Source organism: Cololabis saira, chromosome 10, assembly GCF_033807715.1.
Source record: "Cololabis saira isolate AMF1-May2022 chromosome 10, fColSai1.1, whole genome shotgun sequence".
NCBI lineage: Eukaryota > Metazoa > Chordata > Actinopteri > Beloniformes > Belonidae > Cololabis > Cololabis saira.
This window is the reverse complement of record NC_084596.1, coordinates 44,262,419-44,282,129: the sequence shown is the minus strand read 5'-3', so window position 1 is coordinate 44,282,129 and position 19,711 is coordinate 44,262,419. Positions and strand designations below refer to the sequence as shown.

The window sequence follows — 19,711 nt, the reverse complement described above, 5'->3', positions numbered from 1 at the left end:
GATCATGCGTGTGTGTGTGTACAGTACATGTCTTTGTGGCTATGTGTGTGTGTGTATGTATATGTTTGTGTGGCTGTGTATGTGTGTGTATATGTATGTGACTGAGTGGCTATATGTGTGTGTGTGTGTGTGTGTGTGTGTGTGTGTGTGTGTGTGTGTGTGTGTGTGTGTGTGTGTGCGTGCGTGTGTGTGTGTGTGTACATGTCTTTGTGGCTATGTGTGTGTGTATGTGTGCGTGAGTGTGTAGTATTATCTGCATTTGGCCATCACCCGTAATCTCCTCACAGAAGCAAAGATTTGAGACCTGTAAACAACAAGAACATGGGGCGAACCACAATAAAATAACTTTTCATAAGTTTCAACACAAAATATGACAAGTTAATCATTTGCTTGCATATTTTACCAACTCTGGAGCAGCGTTAGAATGCTCGGACCGGAACAGGAAGTTAAGCTTCGTCAATAACGGAAGTAACAGAGGAAGAACGGTGCTCTTCAAAATAAAAGCATAAAAATAAAACGTAAAATGACAGAAGTGCTTAATTCACTCTGCACGTAATCTGCTGCCATTACACGCACCACCAGCTGAAAAATAGCAGATCTACAAACTTATAGCGCAGCACTCTGCCCTGAGTGCAGCGATATGAGCTTGTAGATTTGCTATGTTTCAACAGCTTCAGAGTAATTACATGGTAAATTGACTGGTAGTTACCAATATTAACCTAGTAAATACCTGTAATTTCCCTCGTAGTTCCCCTCTAATGTCTTTGTAATTACATAGTAATGTTTAGTTTAAACAACCAGGTATTTACCATGTAATTACATGGTAAATACACATAATTACATGGTACAAGAAAATACGTAATAATTACCTAGTACTTACTGGATAAATTACCCGGTAGTTACCATGTAATTACCTTGTAAATACAAGGTACTACTAGGTAATTACAGTGTAATTACCATGGTATTACCTGGTTATTACTGTACTGTAGAAAGGGTTACCGATTTTTCTACTTATATCAAGTGAAAATTCACTTGAAACAGGTGAAAATTGTCAAATAAGTTATTTTTCTGGTAATGACTCTTGTTTTAAGTGTAATGAGATTTTCTGACTAAAAATGAGACATTTTAACTAGAAATAAGAAAAATATTCCTGGTAAGATTTTGAGTTTTTGCATTGTAGTTGTATTTTACAGCAAAAAAGTTAAAAATTCTCACTTTATGAATACCAATGAACACAAATGTCTACGTGCTGAGACTTTACTTTATTGCAGACATTTATTTTACCTTATTATTCTATTACAGAATTTTACAGGACTGTCTCAGAAAATTAGAATATTGTGATAAAGTTCTTTATTTTCTGTAATGCAATTAAAAAAACAAAAATGTCATACATTCTGGATTCATTACAAATCAACTGAAATATTGCAAGCTTTTTATTATTTTAATATAGCTGATTATGGTTTACAGTTTAAGATTAAGATTCCCAGAATATTCTAAATTTTTAAGATAGGATATTTGAGTTTTCTTAAGCTGTAAGCCATGATCAGTAATATTAAAATAATAAAAAGCTTGCAATATTTCAGTTGATTTGTAATGAATCCAGAATGTATGACATTTTTGTTTTTGTAATTGCATTACAGAAAATCACAATTTTCAAATTTTCTGAGACAGTCCTGTATATCTGAGCTTTACCTTAGATTTAAACGCTCATGTCAACAAATCTTCTGAGTGTGCACACTGGAAGGCTTCAAGAGGTGACCTGCTCTCAAGTCATGTTTTGTAGCTCTGGTCTCTCATGCTTTACGGTTGTTAGCTATAAAAATGACTTATATTTTCTATGTGACACAGCAGCACTGTAAATCAGTGTACATTAGGCAATGAATGTAAGCTACTTGGCATAGAATTGCACTTAAACTAATCCTACTCTTTCCCATTTCTTGTCTTGTTCTCCTTTGTTCCCTTAATTGTTCATTATTCATCAACACCTTGTTGATGCTTCACTGGCTATTCAGGGCAACATGCCAATGGAAGACATGTTTTACTGCATAAAACACAGCATACAGATTCAGCATGCATTTTATACCTTAAATATCTGTAATGCAAGCAAAGTCCAAAAGTAATAGTCACTCACAGAGCTCCAATGGTTTTTGACACCTTCTGCACATACATTAGCAGATGGAGGGAGCTTTAAATATCAGGTGTTGCTGTCTCCATAAATAGCACTTTTAGACGTTTTAATTCTCTACATAGGGAAAGACAGGTGGGTTTTTTTTACGTAAAAATATCTAAAATGTCCTCCCCTATTGAAAACACCTTCCGGATTCACTTATTTCAGTTTAGAAGCAGCCTAATGCAGGAGGATGACAGTGAAACTTTGTCATATTTGAAATAAATAGGTATCATAAGAAATATGTTTTTGCTCCTCAGCTCTTTTTGTCTCCAATCCAAAACCAAAGGAGCCCCTGGGAGAACACAGAGTGGTGTAGCGGCTTCCACTAGTGTTGCGGTTGTACGGAGCCAAGTTGTGAAGCATGCAGATGAAGCAGCAAACGCCCATCAAATATTCATCAGATCAGGGGAGGCAGTGCAGCTTGTAAAATAGGATGGAGTAGGGAGAAGGAAGCCATAACTTTGCAGGGTCGCTCTCCTCCTTGCGCTAACTCTGACTTTACGACATGGAGATGTTTCTTTTCATGTGGTCTGGAGTCTGTTGAATCATTGGAGCGAATCTATAACAAGATGTACCAGCTATCATTCTGCATTGAACGTCTGAATCGTTTTATGTGCAAACATGACACTCAGTGGCGACTTTGTGGGTGGTGTACCATGTACAGTTTACAGGTATGGTATGTCACCCGCTTCAAACATCGTGACAACAGTCTTCAACTCACCCTGATTTGATTAGATTTTGATTTGATTTATTTATTTGCACATTTTTGAAAGAAGAAAAGAACGAAATACAATGAAATGCGTTTAGAGAAAATTCAAAAGAAATTAAAGCTGTAAGCAGCGAAGAACGGGCCCTCGCACCCTTATGCACGTTCAAGCTGCAGTGGAAGCGCTTGTATGACTTGCATGTAGATTCTTCAGGCCTGGACATTGAGCGGATGACACCAGCCACGACTCTCTATGTCAAGAAAATCGGAACTATCACATATCAACCAATCAGTCTGTATGTCCATTCAAAAGTTATGGCAGAAAATAGGATCTATCAAATATCGACCTATCAGAAAAAGGGGCGGGGCAAATTCATGCCAATGAAGGTCAAGTGCTCAATACCGAGTCAGATGACACCACCCATGACTCTTTATATCAAACCATCCAAAAGTTATGGCAGAAAGTAGGAACGTAGGAACTATGTGTGTGTGATATATACACACATACACACACACACACATAGCCACACATACATATACACGCTCACACACACACACGCAGGAGCAGAAATGCTCTCAGTTGTTGAAATCAACATTATATCCACTCATGTGGAGCCTGGAAATTAAGGTAACATCCACATGACTCGTCTCATTTATATTTATTAATATGTGACAATAACATCTCTTTAACTTTATCCATAAACTGACATCCATCAACAACTATGGACCATTAAAATCAATGGCTCCTGATCATAAATCACATACTTACGTAACTCATGCTTGACGGCACACTTCACTGTGCTCTGGCACTAGCTCACTTTGGGAGAACAAAGTCTGGCACTGTGGTGGAAAAATATCCAATATCTCTGTTTATATATTTGAACCGCTTGGTGACTATCTGAGTAAGAGTGAAATATAAAATTGAAGACTTGACAAAGGGCTACACTTAAGGAAATGTCATTTTCATTTGCATGCAAAAGCAGCAAACATGAATCTCTGAAGGTTGATGACGAATGACAAAGAATCTACAGTAATTGTGTAAGACAGCTGAACACAACTCTATCTACACAATACCTGAGTGTACTTAGAAAGAACGCACAGAGGGAATTAAATAATACATTTCCATGACAAATATCACCTATTTCTTCTTCTTCTTACTCATTTATCTGTTTATCTTTCTGTGAGTGGACCGGAGCCATTTGGAATTAGGAATTGACACATGGTTCCTTTCTATCATTTGAATCCAAAGCTGTGTATATTCGGACCATTTCTGGGTCATAATTTACTTTACCTTAACAGGATTACAGCTCTGCATTCAACACCATCCTCCCTCACAAACTGGTGGTGAAGCTGGGGGACCTGGGGATTCCAGCCGACACCTGCACGTGGATCAGCAGCTTCCTCTCTGACCGCAGACAGAGAGTCAGGGTGGGCCATCACACATCCACAGCCCTGAGCCTCAGTACCGGCTCCCCCCAGGGCTGTGTGCTGAGTCCCCTGCTCTACTCTCTGTACACACATGACTGCACCCCCGTCCATCATAACAACACTATAGTGACGTTTGCAGGGCCGTCAATTTTAAAAGAGGTTGGTAAAAGATCATTTCATTTTAAAGCTCCATCAGATTGGAATGATCTTCCTCTCTTTTTGCGTTCTATTACCTCTTTTCATTGTTTTAAGTTGTCATTATACTCTCATCTTAAAACAAATTGCTTATGTTTTTAATTTATTTATGTATTTATTGTATTTTTTTCTCTCTCTGTTATGTTATATTCATTTCATTGTTCCGGTTATTCAATTTGTCTATTTTGTAACTAGACTCATGTGGTAGGGGTTGTGTGTGGGAGGGGGTGAGCAAGATGTCTGTGTTTGTTTTATGTCATGTATGTCTAGACTGTAATGTGATGTATTGTAATGTTGTATGTTTTCTTGGGACCCCCTTGAAAATGAGATGGCACATCTCAAGGGGCTATCCTTTAATAAATTCTGAAATTCTAAACAATAAAACCCAACAACACTGGGGAAGGCAATATAGCCGGGCCTCTCAATATTTTATTTTAATTCAGTATAATGGCAACTAGCACCTCCTTCTTCGTTACTCAGATCGCTTGTTCACCACCACCAATACTATTACAATAATAGCCCTTGAATTGTTACATTGTTACATTTTTTCTGCCTATTCGTTTTGCGTCCAAGTCACTTGACTTTCAAGATTCTGGCCGTGACACCAAAAAACATGGCGGACATTTATCATTTTTTAGTGAAAAAAATAAATAGAGTTAGTTAGTTTTCACGTTAACAAACATTATCTAGATAGCCATGCTGCATTCACAGACTTAACACTAGGCTTGGAAATTCTAAACAAAACAAAAGGGTATGCTTATAGGCTTATGAACAGTTTTAACTGCCTTACACTACTCCCCCTTTAGGAGTACTGAGTCCATTCAATACAGGTAATGTAGGGAAAACTGACTAGTGTTTTGCGTTCCTACTTAATTTAATAACTCATTGGGGCACCACCTTTGATTACAAAGGAAAACTTGTATACATTGTATTAATCAATCTCTTATCTGAAAGTAGGTTCTAATCTGGATTGGTCTGAATACATCGAATAAAGAAACAATGGATTGGTAACGCTTTAAGGCTCAGTTATGCTTCTGCGTCAAAATGACGCCGTGCCTACGGCGTGTGGTTTGGATCGACGCAGAGGACACGCCGTCACCTGCGCCGTCACTGACGTGCACCTCCCGAAAATTGTAACTACGCGTCGAGGAGACGCAGACACACGCAGACCGAGAGGGCTGTGATTGGTTCGTTTGAAAGCGAAGCATTTCCGGTTTCCGGTTTGGGCTCTTTTCTTCGTTTATGTGTGATTTTTTTTGTTTTTGTTTTTTGCACAATAGTTGTCCTTATTTCTTTGATTTACTGTGACCGGAAAAAGTCGGATAAACCATTCAGAAAAAGATCGCTAACTAGTGGCCGCGGGGGGTACTGCACCGCGACCAAATGGAGAGACGGAGAAGTCAGAAGGGTTCAGCACGGCGTCACGGCTGCGGCGTGTGCTCTGCGTTGGTGTGACGCAGAACCATAACTGAGCCTTTATATTAAGGTCCTTGTAATAAGCATTAGTTAATACGTAATAAGGCCCTTATAAGTCCTTATAAGGTGCTTATTAACATTGTTATGTGTTTATAAGAATATATAAACATTAATAATGTCATTATAATATAGTTAATATCAGACTATAAGACATTTATTAGAACATAGGAACTTGTTAACAGTCTGTAGATGCTTAAGAACATTAATAAAAGCCTTGTGAGTATCTTATAATTGATCATAATAGCATTACAAACATTAACTCAACTAACCCACCCATTAAGTCTTTTTCATGCCTTTACTAATCTTTTTTGTTTGCTTTATTATTATTATTATTATTATTATTATTATTATTATTATTATTATTATTATTATTATTATTATTATTATTATCAATATTAAAATATACTTTATTGCTCATCTATTATCAGTTAACTAGTCACTTGTTAACAGTTAACTATGCTTTTTGCAGCTACCATATCTAAAACGAGAACAATGTCTTACTAAGACTAATTCATCTTTTATTATGCATTTATTAATGGTTAATGATTTTCACAACTTCCACATCTGGAATGAACACAACATGTGGTCAAAGTTGATAAACTGGGATGAAAAAAATTGCATATACTGTAATACAAATGTTTCAAAGGTGAAGCCCAAAATTCGTATTTATTGCTGTGGCTGTCAAGTAAACAGGACATTTCACTAAAATTGTTTAAAAGTCACCTAAAACAGGCATTTGGGAGAAGAAAAAAGAGTACACTTTCTAGCTCCTTTAAACATTGAGGCATACTATACAAAACATGAATAAACACAAAAAAGTGTGATTTTGTAAAGTGCAACATAAACTGAGGTAGATTTTTTGAATAAAATTAAATGTATGAAAGTCACCTAAAATAGGCATTTGGAAAAAAAGAGTCCACTTTCTAGCCCCTTTAAACATTGAGGCATAGATATTATACAAGACATCACTATATATATATATACATAAGATAAAAACTTAGACTAATCATTAGGGCGTTACCGCTACACCCAACCCTGCCTAACACAAACCATGTTCCGGAGATCCCAGGTTTGAATCCAGCTCACGCCAGGTGCCCCAATTAACATGCAAGTCAAAAGCTCCCATAATGAACAGAGATATGGCCTGAAGTTAGTATCTGAGAATATTCTGGTTGAAATTGCGTTACTCTGAATTTCCGCGTGTGTTTATGCGAGGGTTGACTCCCTTCCTCATCCTCTCTCTGAGATCCATCTTCTCTGTTCCAAATTGGTCCAAATTGTTCCAAATTTCCACCAGTCAATTACAAGTCTTGGCTCGTTCCAAATTCGAGAATCAAACTTTGTCGACCAATCAGAACCCGAATATTGTTCAAAATTTTCGTGTTGAACTTTTTGTAGCTTTGACCGTCTCGACAGTCTCGTTGTCGCCTTCGGTAAGTAAGGACATAATTCCCCACATTGCAGTACTTTTTCCAATACGTTACACTTTAAACTAGTTAAACCAGGTGGAACATTCCCTCACTAACCGTGGTGTTTTTCCAACTTTATATCGTAAAATGACCGAGTTCGGCCGGCTAAACGGCTTCAATTTATTTAAAAAAAGAACATATGTTCTGTTTAATGTCCAGTTTGTTTTACTCCTGTGAAGCACAGCATTATTCTTTTATGTTATTTTCATTGGTTGTTAGTCTGATACTGCCTTCTACTGGCAACCAACGGTCGCCAGTGAATTGCAGCATTAGACCGTTGGTTGGACCGTTGGTATTCGGCAAGTGGCATTAAGTCATCATCACGTGACATACTTGGATACGGCTCTGGTCCATGGACATTAATATTTGGTACAGTTACCAAGAACCAGTGGTCCATGGACATTAATATTTGGTACAGTTACCAAGAACCAGTGGTCCATGGACATTAATATTTGGTACAGTTACCAAGAACCAGTGGTCCATGGACATTAATATTTGGCCACGAATCCAGTTTCCTGATATTTATATGTACTTAATTTCTACTCCGGGGAAATACACGAAGCAAAACTTGAAGGCTTACAAACGTCTTGACGCTTGGTCCGACTTCAAGGCAGGATTTGTTGGCAAAATTAAAGTGATGAGGACACCGAACTTTATAATTTGACCGTTTAACGTTAGCTACCCAAAAAATGCAACATTACCTGATACAAAATGGGAACCACAAATCCAAGTTTCAGTGCCTGGAATCCAGTTGTTTCTACAAATTGCAGCGATCCATTTGTCTCTCGTAAGCTTATTTTTCGGCAGTCTGTAAAACGATAACTCCGATTTCTTGCTAAATCTATGAGTACAGTCGATCGCACAACAGCTCTTTCCCATTTTAGATGTTTTCTAGTTGCTCAAACTGAAAGTCTACGCTGCCACTCAGTCTTTCTGCCACTCAGTCTTTCTGACACTCAGTCTTTCTGACACTCAGTCTTTCTGACACTCAGTCTTTCTGACACTCAGTGGGCGTAACCCACCTGTGAAGTCACATTTGTGATGTCAGGCGCATTCCCTCTATTTCCTTCCCACAGACGCTCCTTTTCAGCACCGGACAGCTCCCGCCCTCCCCATGCTCCTCCCACCTCCTGCAGACTGGCAGCCTACTCCTCTTACATGGATTTCTCCGAGCAGAAGCGAGAGGAGAGCCAGAGCTCGCACATGCATGGGTGGAATGTATTGAATGGATTGCAGGGAGTCAGTCAGCGAAGCTTTTCTGTCAAGAGGCTGCAGGAAGGTTTCCGGGGGGCTGTTTGGATTATTTTGATTCGTAAACAGAACAGATGTGGATGTGAGTGAAAGTCAACCTGGCGCGGAACAAAAGATGCGCGGAGGAGAAGCGGGGATCCCCGACGCTCTCGGATAGATCATGGCTGTGAGAATCAGCAGCTTCATGGCTGTGAGAATCAGCCCCTTCTGTGGCGTGTTTTCAAGCATCAGGGAGGGAGAGCGGCTTTGGTGATGAGCGCCTCACTTTGGGTGTCCCCTCTGCAGGAATGATGGCTCTCATTATGGTCCCGCTGCTTCTGCACACAGGACTCGTGCTGGGATCCAACTACGGTTATGTGGAGTGGTCGGACAACGACAGAGACAACGACAAGCAGCACCCACCACCACCACCCGTCTTCAGCACCCAGAACACCCACTGGGCGCCGCCCCGCCCGCCCACCGGGTACCCGGCACCGGCACCGGCACCGGGGGCCACCCAGCGCGCAGTGGTGGCGCACAAGATCGAGGAGGACCTGCCCAGGGTGGTGACCGCCTTCCTGCACACGGGGGACCCCTCGGCCCTGGGGCAGGTCAACTGCTCCCGCAGGTACGAGCTGAGCAGCCTGCGGGGCGGCCTGCACGCCGCCTCGCACTACCAGCTGCACGGCATCCTGGACACGCTGGCGCACGCAGCCAACCTGCTCAACATGATCCTGCAGGCCAACAGGTCCAGGGAGCACAGACCTGGCAGGGACGGCAGCTGGTACCAGGCTCTGGTCCAGAGCATCCTGGAGGGGGACCCCAAGATCCACCGGGCGGTGGTGACCCTGCAGGGGGACGCGCCGGGGCCCCCGGGGCCCCTGGGCGCGCACCTCTTCCTCCAGGCCACCAGGACCCAGAACCAGGTTAAAGAAAAACTGTTTTATTTGCCTTTAAAGCCCGGCAGAAACTGCTTTCCAAACTGCATTCAGGATTTGTTCCAAATAAAAGAAACCCCCATGACCTGAGGGGGAAACTCCCCCTCAGGTCAAGAACTAATATTAAAAAGAGATGTACATCAATTAAGGCAAGAGAAATGTGGAATAGTTGTGACAACGACCTAAAAATGTGCAGTTCTATCTACAAGTTCAAGAAAATGATTAAAGAGAATATTGTAAATAAATATAAAACTCTTTTTTCTTCTATTTTCTTATTACAGAAAAGAGCTTTAAGGATAATTAATAGATCTGACTATTATGAACCAACATATAATATCCTTATTAAATATAATACTGATAATAATATAAAATTCCATGACATAGTAGAGCAGAAAACTGTTTTATTTGCCTTTTAAAGCACAGCAGAAACTGCTTCCAAACTGCATTCAGGATTTGTTCCAAATAAAAGAAACCCGCTATGACCTGAGGGGGAAACTCCCCCTCAGGTCAAGAACAAATATTAAAAAGAGATGTACAGTTCATCAATTAAGGCAAGAGAAATATGGAATAGTTGTGACAACGACCTAAAAATGTGCAGTTCTATCTACAAGTTCAAGAAAATTATTAAAGAGAATATTGTAAATAAATATAAAACACCTTTTTTCCTTTTTTCCCTCTTTTTTTCCTTTTATTCTCTTTTTAACTCCTTTTTTTCTGCTTTTTTTCTTTTCCCCCCTTTTTTCCTCTTTTTTTCTTTTTTTCTCTTTTCTTTCATTTTTTTCTCTTTTTTCTGCTTTTTTTTCTTTTTTTTTCTTCTATTTTCTTATTACAGAAAAGAGCTTTAAGGATAATTAATAGATCTGACTATTACGAACCAACAAATAATCTCTTAATTAAATATAATACTCTAAAATTCCATGACATAGTAGAGCAGAAAACTGTTTTATTTGCCTTTTAAAGCCCAGCAGAAACTGCTTCCAAACTGCATTCAAGAATTGTTCCAAATAAAAGAAACCCGCTATGACCTGAGGGAGAAACTCATGTTTGAGATGACGACAGTAAAAACAAATATTAAAAAGAGATGTAGAGAAATACGGAATAGTTGTGACAACGACCTAAAAATGTGCAGTTCTGTCTACAAGTTGAAGAAAATGTTTAAAATATTGTGAATACATATAAAACACTAACTATAAAGTATATTATCAAAAACATTCTAGAATGTGAAACGTCAATTTTATATTATAAAATAAAGACTATTCATTGATTCATTCATTCAGGTGGTGCTGCAGGATCTCTCCGGCTCTCTCCACCAGCTGAGGAGCAGGAGTCCCGAGTCTGACTGGTTCAACAGCTTCAGGGACGGCAGGGCGCCGCAGGTGAACAGAAGAGTCCCGGATGGCGCCGGATCCACAAGTGGAAGTTATATTCTGAACAAGAACCAGATCAGGTGGTCGGCCCCCTACCTGGAGTGTGAGCACGGCGCGTTTGTGCCCCACTGGCTGCTCACGCTGTCGGCAGGCTTCTATGGACTGAAGAGCAACTCTGCACCAGAGTTCAGGTGAGACTGCCCCCCCAATAATATATTCATCAAAGTTCAGCCAAACAATTCACAATTCAATTCAATTCGATTTTATTTATATGGCATCTAATACAACAGAAGTTGTCTCTAGGATCTTTCCAGAGATCCAGAACATGAACCCCCGAGCAATTATTACATAAACAATGGCAGGTAAAAACTCCCCTAGTGGGAGAAACAGCTTAAGCCAAACAGTGGCAAGAAAGACTCCTCTTTAGGAGGAAGAAACCTGGACCAGGATCTGGATCATAAGGGGGAAGAAACCTGGACCAGGACCTGGATCATAAGGGGGTAGAAACCTGGACCAGGACCTGGACCTCCTGCCGTTCATTTATTGTCCTTATGAGGACAATAAATGAACGGCCATCAAAGCATCTGATGAAGGTTATTTAACTTGTAATTACATGGAACCTAGCTGTCTTGTTAGAAACAAATGTAGTAAAAGCATGACAAAAGTAGACTTGTTTTCTCATTTAATAAGCTGCCAAGGCAAGGCAAGTTTATTTGTGTAGCACAGTTCAACACAAAGTAATTCAAAGTGCTTTACATCCAAATTAAAAGCGGCAAGACAAAATTAAACAGTAAATAACAAATAAAATGGAATAAAATGATAAGAAAAGAGGTAAAATAATTAAAAAGCACAAGTTGTTAAAAAGTAAGGGCAGTAGAGTCCAGCATGTAAGTATTTAATGAAACAGTAATGTTTTTATCCTGATTTAAAGGATCTACAGTTGGAGCAGACCTCAGGTCTACAGGAAGTTTGTTCCACCGGTGAGGAGCAGAATAACTGAACGCTGCTGAACCTTGCTTGGTTCTGGTTCTGGAACCACAACAAACCAGATCCAGATGAAGCTCAGGGGTCTGGGAGCTTCATAGGAACTAACAGATCCAGATGAACCTCAGGGGTCTGGGAGCTTCATAGGAACTAACAGATCCAGATGAAGCTCAGGGGTCTGGGAGCTTCATAGGAACTAACAGATCCAGATGAACCTCAGGGGTCTGGGAGTTTCATAGGAACTAACAGATCCAGATGAAGCTCAGGGGTCTGGGAGCTTCATAGGAACTAACAGATCCAGATGAACCTCAGGGGTCTGGGAGCTTCATAGGAACTAACAGATCCAGATGAACCTCAGGGGTCTGGGAGCTTCATAGGAACTAACAGATCCAGATGAACCTCAGGGGTCTGGGAGCTTCATAGGAACTAACAGATCCAGATGAACCTCAGGGGTCTGGGAGCTTCATAGGAACTAACAGATCCAGCATGGATTTCTGTCCAAGACCATTCAGAGCTTTGTAGACCAGCAGTAGGATTTTAAACTCTATCCTTGGACTCACTGGAAGCCAGTGTAGTGATTTCATGACCTCCAGACTGCTCCACATGTATTTTGAGCTGCAGAGGACGGCCAGCCCACCAGAACTCTCCGTCCAGAGCAGCAAGGAGACCGAGCAGAAAAAAAGACGTTACCTTATTATTTAAATCTAATGTTCTATTTCTTTGAGTGTAGGGAACTAACAGATCCAGCAGGGAGGTGGGGCACCACTTCAGTGCACACAATACCAGAGCATCTCTTATTTCAAAGCTTCCTCCCAGGAGTGTCTTGGAATGATCAGTGCAGTCATGAATAATTGCTGAAATGTCAGGGATGCAGGTCTCACATGTAATTGTCAGACCGTCAATCTTGATGACAACTAATGTATGCACTAATCTATACTTTCACAGCTGATAATAACAGGCCTTCTTCATCTTCGGTCAGGGGCCCATGGTGTCTTTTCTTTCCCAAAGAGCTCTGTAATACTGATTAATCTAACTCCAACTGAGTGGTGCTCTAGAAATACATAGCACAGTTCCTGTATTTCTTTGAAAAGAGCATTGTTTTTTAAACATTTCAATGAGTTTCTTGTGCATTTGTTATTGTAGAGCAGATCTTCTGCCTGCCTTTGCTCCTCAAAGACTCATGCTCTCATGGATGCTGCTTTTGTACCTTATCATCTTTACAATCACTTGCTGACATCACCTGTTACATGATTGATTTATATATTTTTTTTATCTTTACTAGTATGAACATTACACATAAAACTGTTTTTGTCATAAGCTGTAGGCCTGAAATGCAATGAAGGGATGGATTTTCACTTCATATCATTTTATTTTGTAGCATTCAATGAAATGAAAGTGACAGAGGAGCAAATAGGACATATCTTGGGATCATATTTTGTAAAGGTAAAAGTTAGGTAAATTAGTTACGGTAGTTAGTAAATGTAGGAATCACTTTTTAAAAATATTTTCCACCTCCTTCTATTGTGAGGTTGTGATTTCCCAAAGACTTTCCTGAAAATCAGACCCATTAAGATACATTTATCTTCTTACTTAAAGCTTGAAAACACATTCTCTCAAAAATTCTGATTGTGTAACTGGAACTGGGGTTCTGTGACCGTGTAAATAGGTGTACCGCACAGAGCAAAAGTCTTACGCACCCATATCTAGTTGTTTTATCAGTTTTGATTACCGTCCACATTTATTTTCCTGTGTCTTTATTAAGATACAAACAGACAATACATCAAGTTGGCTTTCAAATTCCCAAGAAATGTCCGTATGAATAGGGTTATTATTGGCATGCTAAGTAGTGGCATGCCAATTATTACAGTTTTTGCGATATTTAACTTTCAATTTAAAAAAAATGTCCATCTTATTTTGGATGCTTGTTGCTAGGTTATCGTACAGACATCATTACAACATTGACAAACCCGGGACTCGTTGTATACACATTGTATAAAATACTTTAGTCTCATCATGCTAGCTATTATGCTTTTTGAGATAACTATTCTAACTATAACTATATAACTATAACTATTCTAATTTTGATGCTAACGGAAATTCGGACGCTTGTTGCTCGGCAACACGATATCGCAGAGACATCGATCCAACGTTAAAAGACTCAGGACAATGTGGACTACAACATACTTAGGCTGTTGTCTACATATTTTGAGATATTCAAGCTAAATTATCCCATTTTATCCTATGGGACTTGTTACCATGGCAACGAAAACCTATGCATTTGTATGGGGGAGCATGTGAATAAACCATCTGTTAATGCGGCCTTGGTTTATTGGCCAATATTAATAACCCCAAACATGGCCAGAACCACCTCAAACACAACCAAAACAACCTTAAACACAACCAGTACCACCTTAAACACAACCAGAACAACCTTAAACACAACCAGTACCACCTTAAACACAACCAGAACAACCTTAAACACAACCAGTACCACCTTAAACACAACCACTACAGCCCCAAACCAAAGCAGCAAGAGGGGACGAATGGTAGTAGGGCATGCCCATATCAACATTTCCTGAAATGTTCTAGTTATAATTGCAAACATCTTTCATACTTCTTAAAAAGATTCAAATCTGTGTTTGTGTCTGAGGGGAGTCACTCTGTTTGAGACGGAAAATTAAAACGTATGGTTATTAAAGTGGAATGCAGCTACAAAACATGCGTCAAACTTTAGACACAAATGTTATTAAGGGATTTACTGTCTGTTGTGTATGCGTGCAATTTGGGAATAGGCTTGGCAACCATCCACGACTGATGTGTCCGAGAAAGTGCTGCATTATTGACTTCTCCAGGGACAGTCACTGATGGAGCGTCATGACATGGACAAGACGGGCTCTGGCCTCTGGAAGAAACTGTAGTCATGATGTCAGAATAATCTGAACAACACAGATGGTTGCCTCTTCATAGTTTACAGTTTTTAGACTATTCTTTTGGATATTGCAGCTGATAAAAAGTTAAAGATGCACAGTATCACCTCGCTGTCACTGTTAGTCCGACTGTGATGCATAGTTCATTAGGGCCCGAGCACTTACAGTGCGAAGGCCCTATTGTATCTGTAGGAATTTTTTATTTTTTTTCTTTCTTTCTTTTTTTCTTTTTTCTTTTTCCGACAAATTGAGGGCCTTTTTGCCCCCCTAAACATGCCCCAAAAGTCACCAAATTTTGCATGCAAGCCAGGCCTGGCGAAAAAATCTGATATTTAACAGCTCCCCCTAGAAAACTTTGTGCCTCAAGCCCCAAAATACGGTTTGACGTACATGCACGAAAATCAGTACACACCTGTATCATGTCACAACTTAAAGAAAAGTCTCTTGGCGCCATGGCCGAAATTAACCCTAACTAGAGGTTTACTAACACTAACTAGAGGTTTACTAACACTGCCGAAATGCTGTTGTTGATTGTTTGTCTCATGTTTTAAAAAGACGCTGTATGCACTTTGGCACCTTTGCCCAAAACAAATTTCCCCTCGGGGACAATAAAGTATATCTCATCTCATCTCATCTCACTAATTAGAGGTTTACTAAACACTAACTAGAGGTTTACTAACACTAACTAGAGGTTTACTAAACACTAACTAGAGGTTTACTAACACTAACTAGAGGTTTACTAACACTAACTAGAGGTTTACTAACACTAACTAGAGGTTTACTAACACTAACTAGAGGTTTACTAACACTAACTAGAGGTTTACAAATCCCCACAACGATGCGAGAAACTGATCAAGTCACAGCGGAAATGACCACTTAACATCCTTCTAGCTCAAGCTGGACATACAAGCGTTTGAATCATGGGGGTACTTACTATTTCCCACATTATTTATTTTAGCTGCACGTTGTTGTTTGCCTGAAGTTGCAATTACCTAATATTAAGACCCACTATGTTAAGATTTAATCATTTTTTTAAAACAAAAAGCACGAAACAACTCCTACGCAGAATTCTAAAAACAGATCAAATGATAACCGTGCGTGAACTTGCTTGTTAAAAGACTCTTCTTCGAGACAATCGAGCAATGCTGATGAAACATTTGCAATACAGGTGTAAAAAAAATAATTAAAATATCCTGCTATGTGTTGAGCTGGAATTACATCTACCCATTCATGTCTTTTTGCTAAAATACTGGAATGTTTATTAGTTTTTTGAATGAATGTAAAATATTTTTCAGTCTTGCGTTTCCTGTGGACACCCCACCCCCTCCCCATAGAAACTAAACAAGCCCCAACCCTGAGGTTCAGCACAACTGGTTAAGTAAAAGCGTTAAAACCAAAGGAAACAAGAGGATGGTGACAGGTGCCGAGATCGGGCAACAGTCAGTCATTTTTTTAATGAGTTCTATCTGCAGCGGTCTGAACAGAGAAAGCAGTTCATTCTGACTGAGAATACAAGGAAGTACATGATGTTTATTATCAATAAGGTTGTGGGGTCAATACCTATAAGTGGTAAGTAGGGTTTGTCCCGATCAGGATTTTTTAGCTCCTGATCACTTGAGTTTGAGTATCTGTCGATCCCGATTTTTCCCGATCCGATCACTTTTTTTGGCTCCCGATACAATTCCGATACTTTTTCCCGATCAGATACATTTTGGCAATGAATTAAAGGAGCTTGAGGCAGGATTGAGGCAGGATTTATGAAAAAATTCATATACGTTTTAAGTTTTCTAGTAATAATGTCAGATGAAGCGTTCCAAACCAAAAAGAATGAGCTCTCTAGTGTATCTCTCCTTTGCCTTGAACAGGCTGTGTGCTGCAAAATGTTCTGTAATTCGGAGTCCGAATTTCCCGCGCTGTCCTGCAGATGTGACGTCACATGACGCTGCATGCGCGTTCTCCCCGTTCTCCCGTGCCGGCTTCGCTGTTGGCTGCAGTACCCCCGACGGCCGTTGTGGCTAAGGGTGGCGCTAGAGAGTCTCATTTCTTAAAAGGAGCCTCAGAACGGGGAGAACGCGCATGCAGCGTCATGTGACGTCACATCCGCAGGACAGCACGGGAAATTCTGCCTCATGCTCCTTTAAGTAAAAAAAAAAAAAAGAGGACTAAAACTCAAATTGTCCCGTTTCTTTTATTGTCCATTCTCTCCAACATGGACATATATTTATTTTCACTGACTGCATCATTGGATCAAAATAAAGCTTATTATTATATGTTATAGTTTTGGCCCTGTCACTTTTCTCTGACAGCTTTTCTTTCTTTTTTAACCTTTCTTTGATTCAGTGACTCAGTGCAGCAGCCTCGGTTGCGAGCAATTAATAACTAGGTGTGTCCCGAAAATGACGTGATCGGGCCCGATCGATCCAATCGATCGGGACTACAGTAGTGGTAAGCCAATCAAAGTGAAGAAAGAAACAAAGAAAAAAAGCATGCTCACTATGAAATCAGAATAACTGATCAATCTAGCATACATATTTTTGAACGTACATATTTTTGCTGTGATGCCGCAGTGTTAAGTCCTAAATCAAATTATTCTGTCCAAAATGGAGAATAACGATGCTCACAATGATCTCTTATGTTAGCTCGGGTGATGAGAAGAGCTGGCTGTGACGGCATGCAGGCAGAGCTGAGTCCAGTCCACAAATCTCTGACAAAATAGTTGGCCAAGACAAGATTGTGTCTCTGGCAAAGACGTATTTAGAGTAAACCTCTCCTGGAGCACCACAGCCAGATGCATGCAGCTGCTTCTCTTTCTGGACTGGGTTTTGCTGCTTCCTCCACCAGTCTTAGTGCTGCCATGAGATTCCTTAATATGTCAGCAGGTAGTTTGAAAAGCACAAGCCAGTGGATATTATCTTTATTTTAACACAACCTCCTTCCTCCTCCCTTGAAATGAAAACTCAACCCACTTACATTGCAAGGTTTTATAGATACAATCAAGGCAGCAGTGGCAGTTTCATTTTTGCTTTTCACTCGGGAGGGTGGTAAAAGATGTGACGATCAACATTCTGACATCTGTACGAAACGCAATAAAGTGGAGGCATCTCGGTAGATACAATAAATACATTTCAGCTTTACTCTGTAGATTACAGATAAAACCTCTCAGATAGAACCGTGCAGCAGCTGCAAAGAGAAATAACACGGAGGTCATGGTGACGTGGTGCAATAACTGAATACTTCTGGGTCTCTGAATACAGGGTTTTTATTTATTTTTTTCATAATAATATTTTATTGATTTTCAGTATTAACATAAAAGGTATAAATCAAAAACAGAATACAATACAAACAAAAACAAAAGAAAAAAAAAGGAAAAAGAAAAGGGCAATCGACACATCTATAGATACAACACAGTTACTATGTCAATTTAAAAAAGTTATATTGTGTAGTACACACAGCACACACCGAGCACATCAGAAGGTAAACTGCAAGAGTACAGCTGGGGGTTATCTTCTCTATTTTTTAATTTGGCACTGAGTCTTTCCATCGGAAGAACTCTGTAGATTTCTCTATACCATTGGGTTACTGATGGAGGTTTCTCATGAATCCAATTGAACAGAATGCATTTTCTAGCTACGCAGAGAAGCTTACTAAGTAGCTTGGCTCTACCAGGATCCAATACTCCATATTTTGACGGCAGCCCCAATAGAAACTGTCCAGGATCTTTACAGATAGTAGACTTCATAATTGAACTCAATTCTTTAGCCACATAGGACCAAAATCTAGCATGGGGACCTGCTGGGATCGAATTTGTTTAAGATTTCAGCTGTTCTATGTTGCCTATGAAGAATCCTATACTGCATCAGGGTTTTTATTTTAATGTACTTACTATGTTTAATAGCCTGAGAAATTCCTGCCCATAGCAGCTCAAAGTGTTTTATACTGGACAGAAATGAAATAAGAAGTGATGTACAAGTTCTTAAGAGGAAAAAAGAAATGTGGCAGTGAAAACATTTGACAGAAACTACAGTATTTCAAAATATTACACAGTATATGTTTTTTTTTTAATATTAGTGCTTTCAAATTTCAACCTATCTTTAATTGCAGATTTAAAAAAAAGAACAAATAAAACTCAGTATTTTCATTTATAGGACTGTCTCTGAAAATTAGAATATTGTGATAAAGTTCTTTATTTTCTGTAATGCAATTAAAAAAACAAAAATGTCATACATTCTGGATTCATTACAAATCAACTGAAATATTGCAAGCCTTTTATTATTTTAATATTTCTGATTATGGCTTACAGTTTAAGATTAATTTTTTTTAGATAGGATATTTGAGTTTACTTAAGCTGTAAGCCATGATCAGATATTAAAATAATAAAAAGCTTGCAATATTTCAGTTGATTTGTAATGAATCCAGAATGTATGACATTTTTGTTTTTGTAATTGCATTACAGAAAATCACAATATTCTAATTTTCTGAGACAGTCCTGTATGTGGAAAACAGCTGAAGGAAGTTGTGAGTCTGGACCTGAAACTGGCTGCTGTTGCTGCAGCGTGGATGTTTTCTGGAGGATTATTCCAGAGCTCAGCGCCATGGCAACTAAAGACCGTTTCCACATGTCTGGTCCTTGTTTCCGGCTGCATCAGACATGTCTGAGACAGGACTCAGGTGTCTGCTAAGAGAACTGGGTCCCTCGCTGATCACTGAGTTATGCTGCTTTTCCACTAGAACCTACTCAGCCCGACTCGACTCGGTTTGGTTTTTTTCCACTAGGGGTCTAAATTGGCGCTTTTGCATTAGTATCACCTTAGCTCGGTTCTA

The 19,711-nt window shown here is 39.6% G+C and overlaps 1 protein-coding gene across 1 annotated transcript in view; it reads left to right on the top strand.

Moving 5' to 3' along the window:
• Window positions 1-8,656: 8,656 nt before the first annotated feature.
• Window positions 8,657-19,711, top strand: part of LOC133453114 (metabotropic glycine receptor-like) — a 127,000-nt gene continuing 115,945 nt past the window's right edge. The window contains exons 1-2 of the mRNA XM_061732989.1: window positions 8,657-9,600; window positions 10,890-11,170. Coding sequence (XP_061588973.1) covers window positions 8,983-9,600; window positions 10,890-11,170 — 899 coding nt within the window. The 5' untranslated portion in view covers window positions 8,657-8,982. The remainder of the gene's footprint in view (window positions 9,601-10,889; window positions 11,171-19,711) is intronic.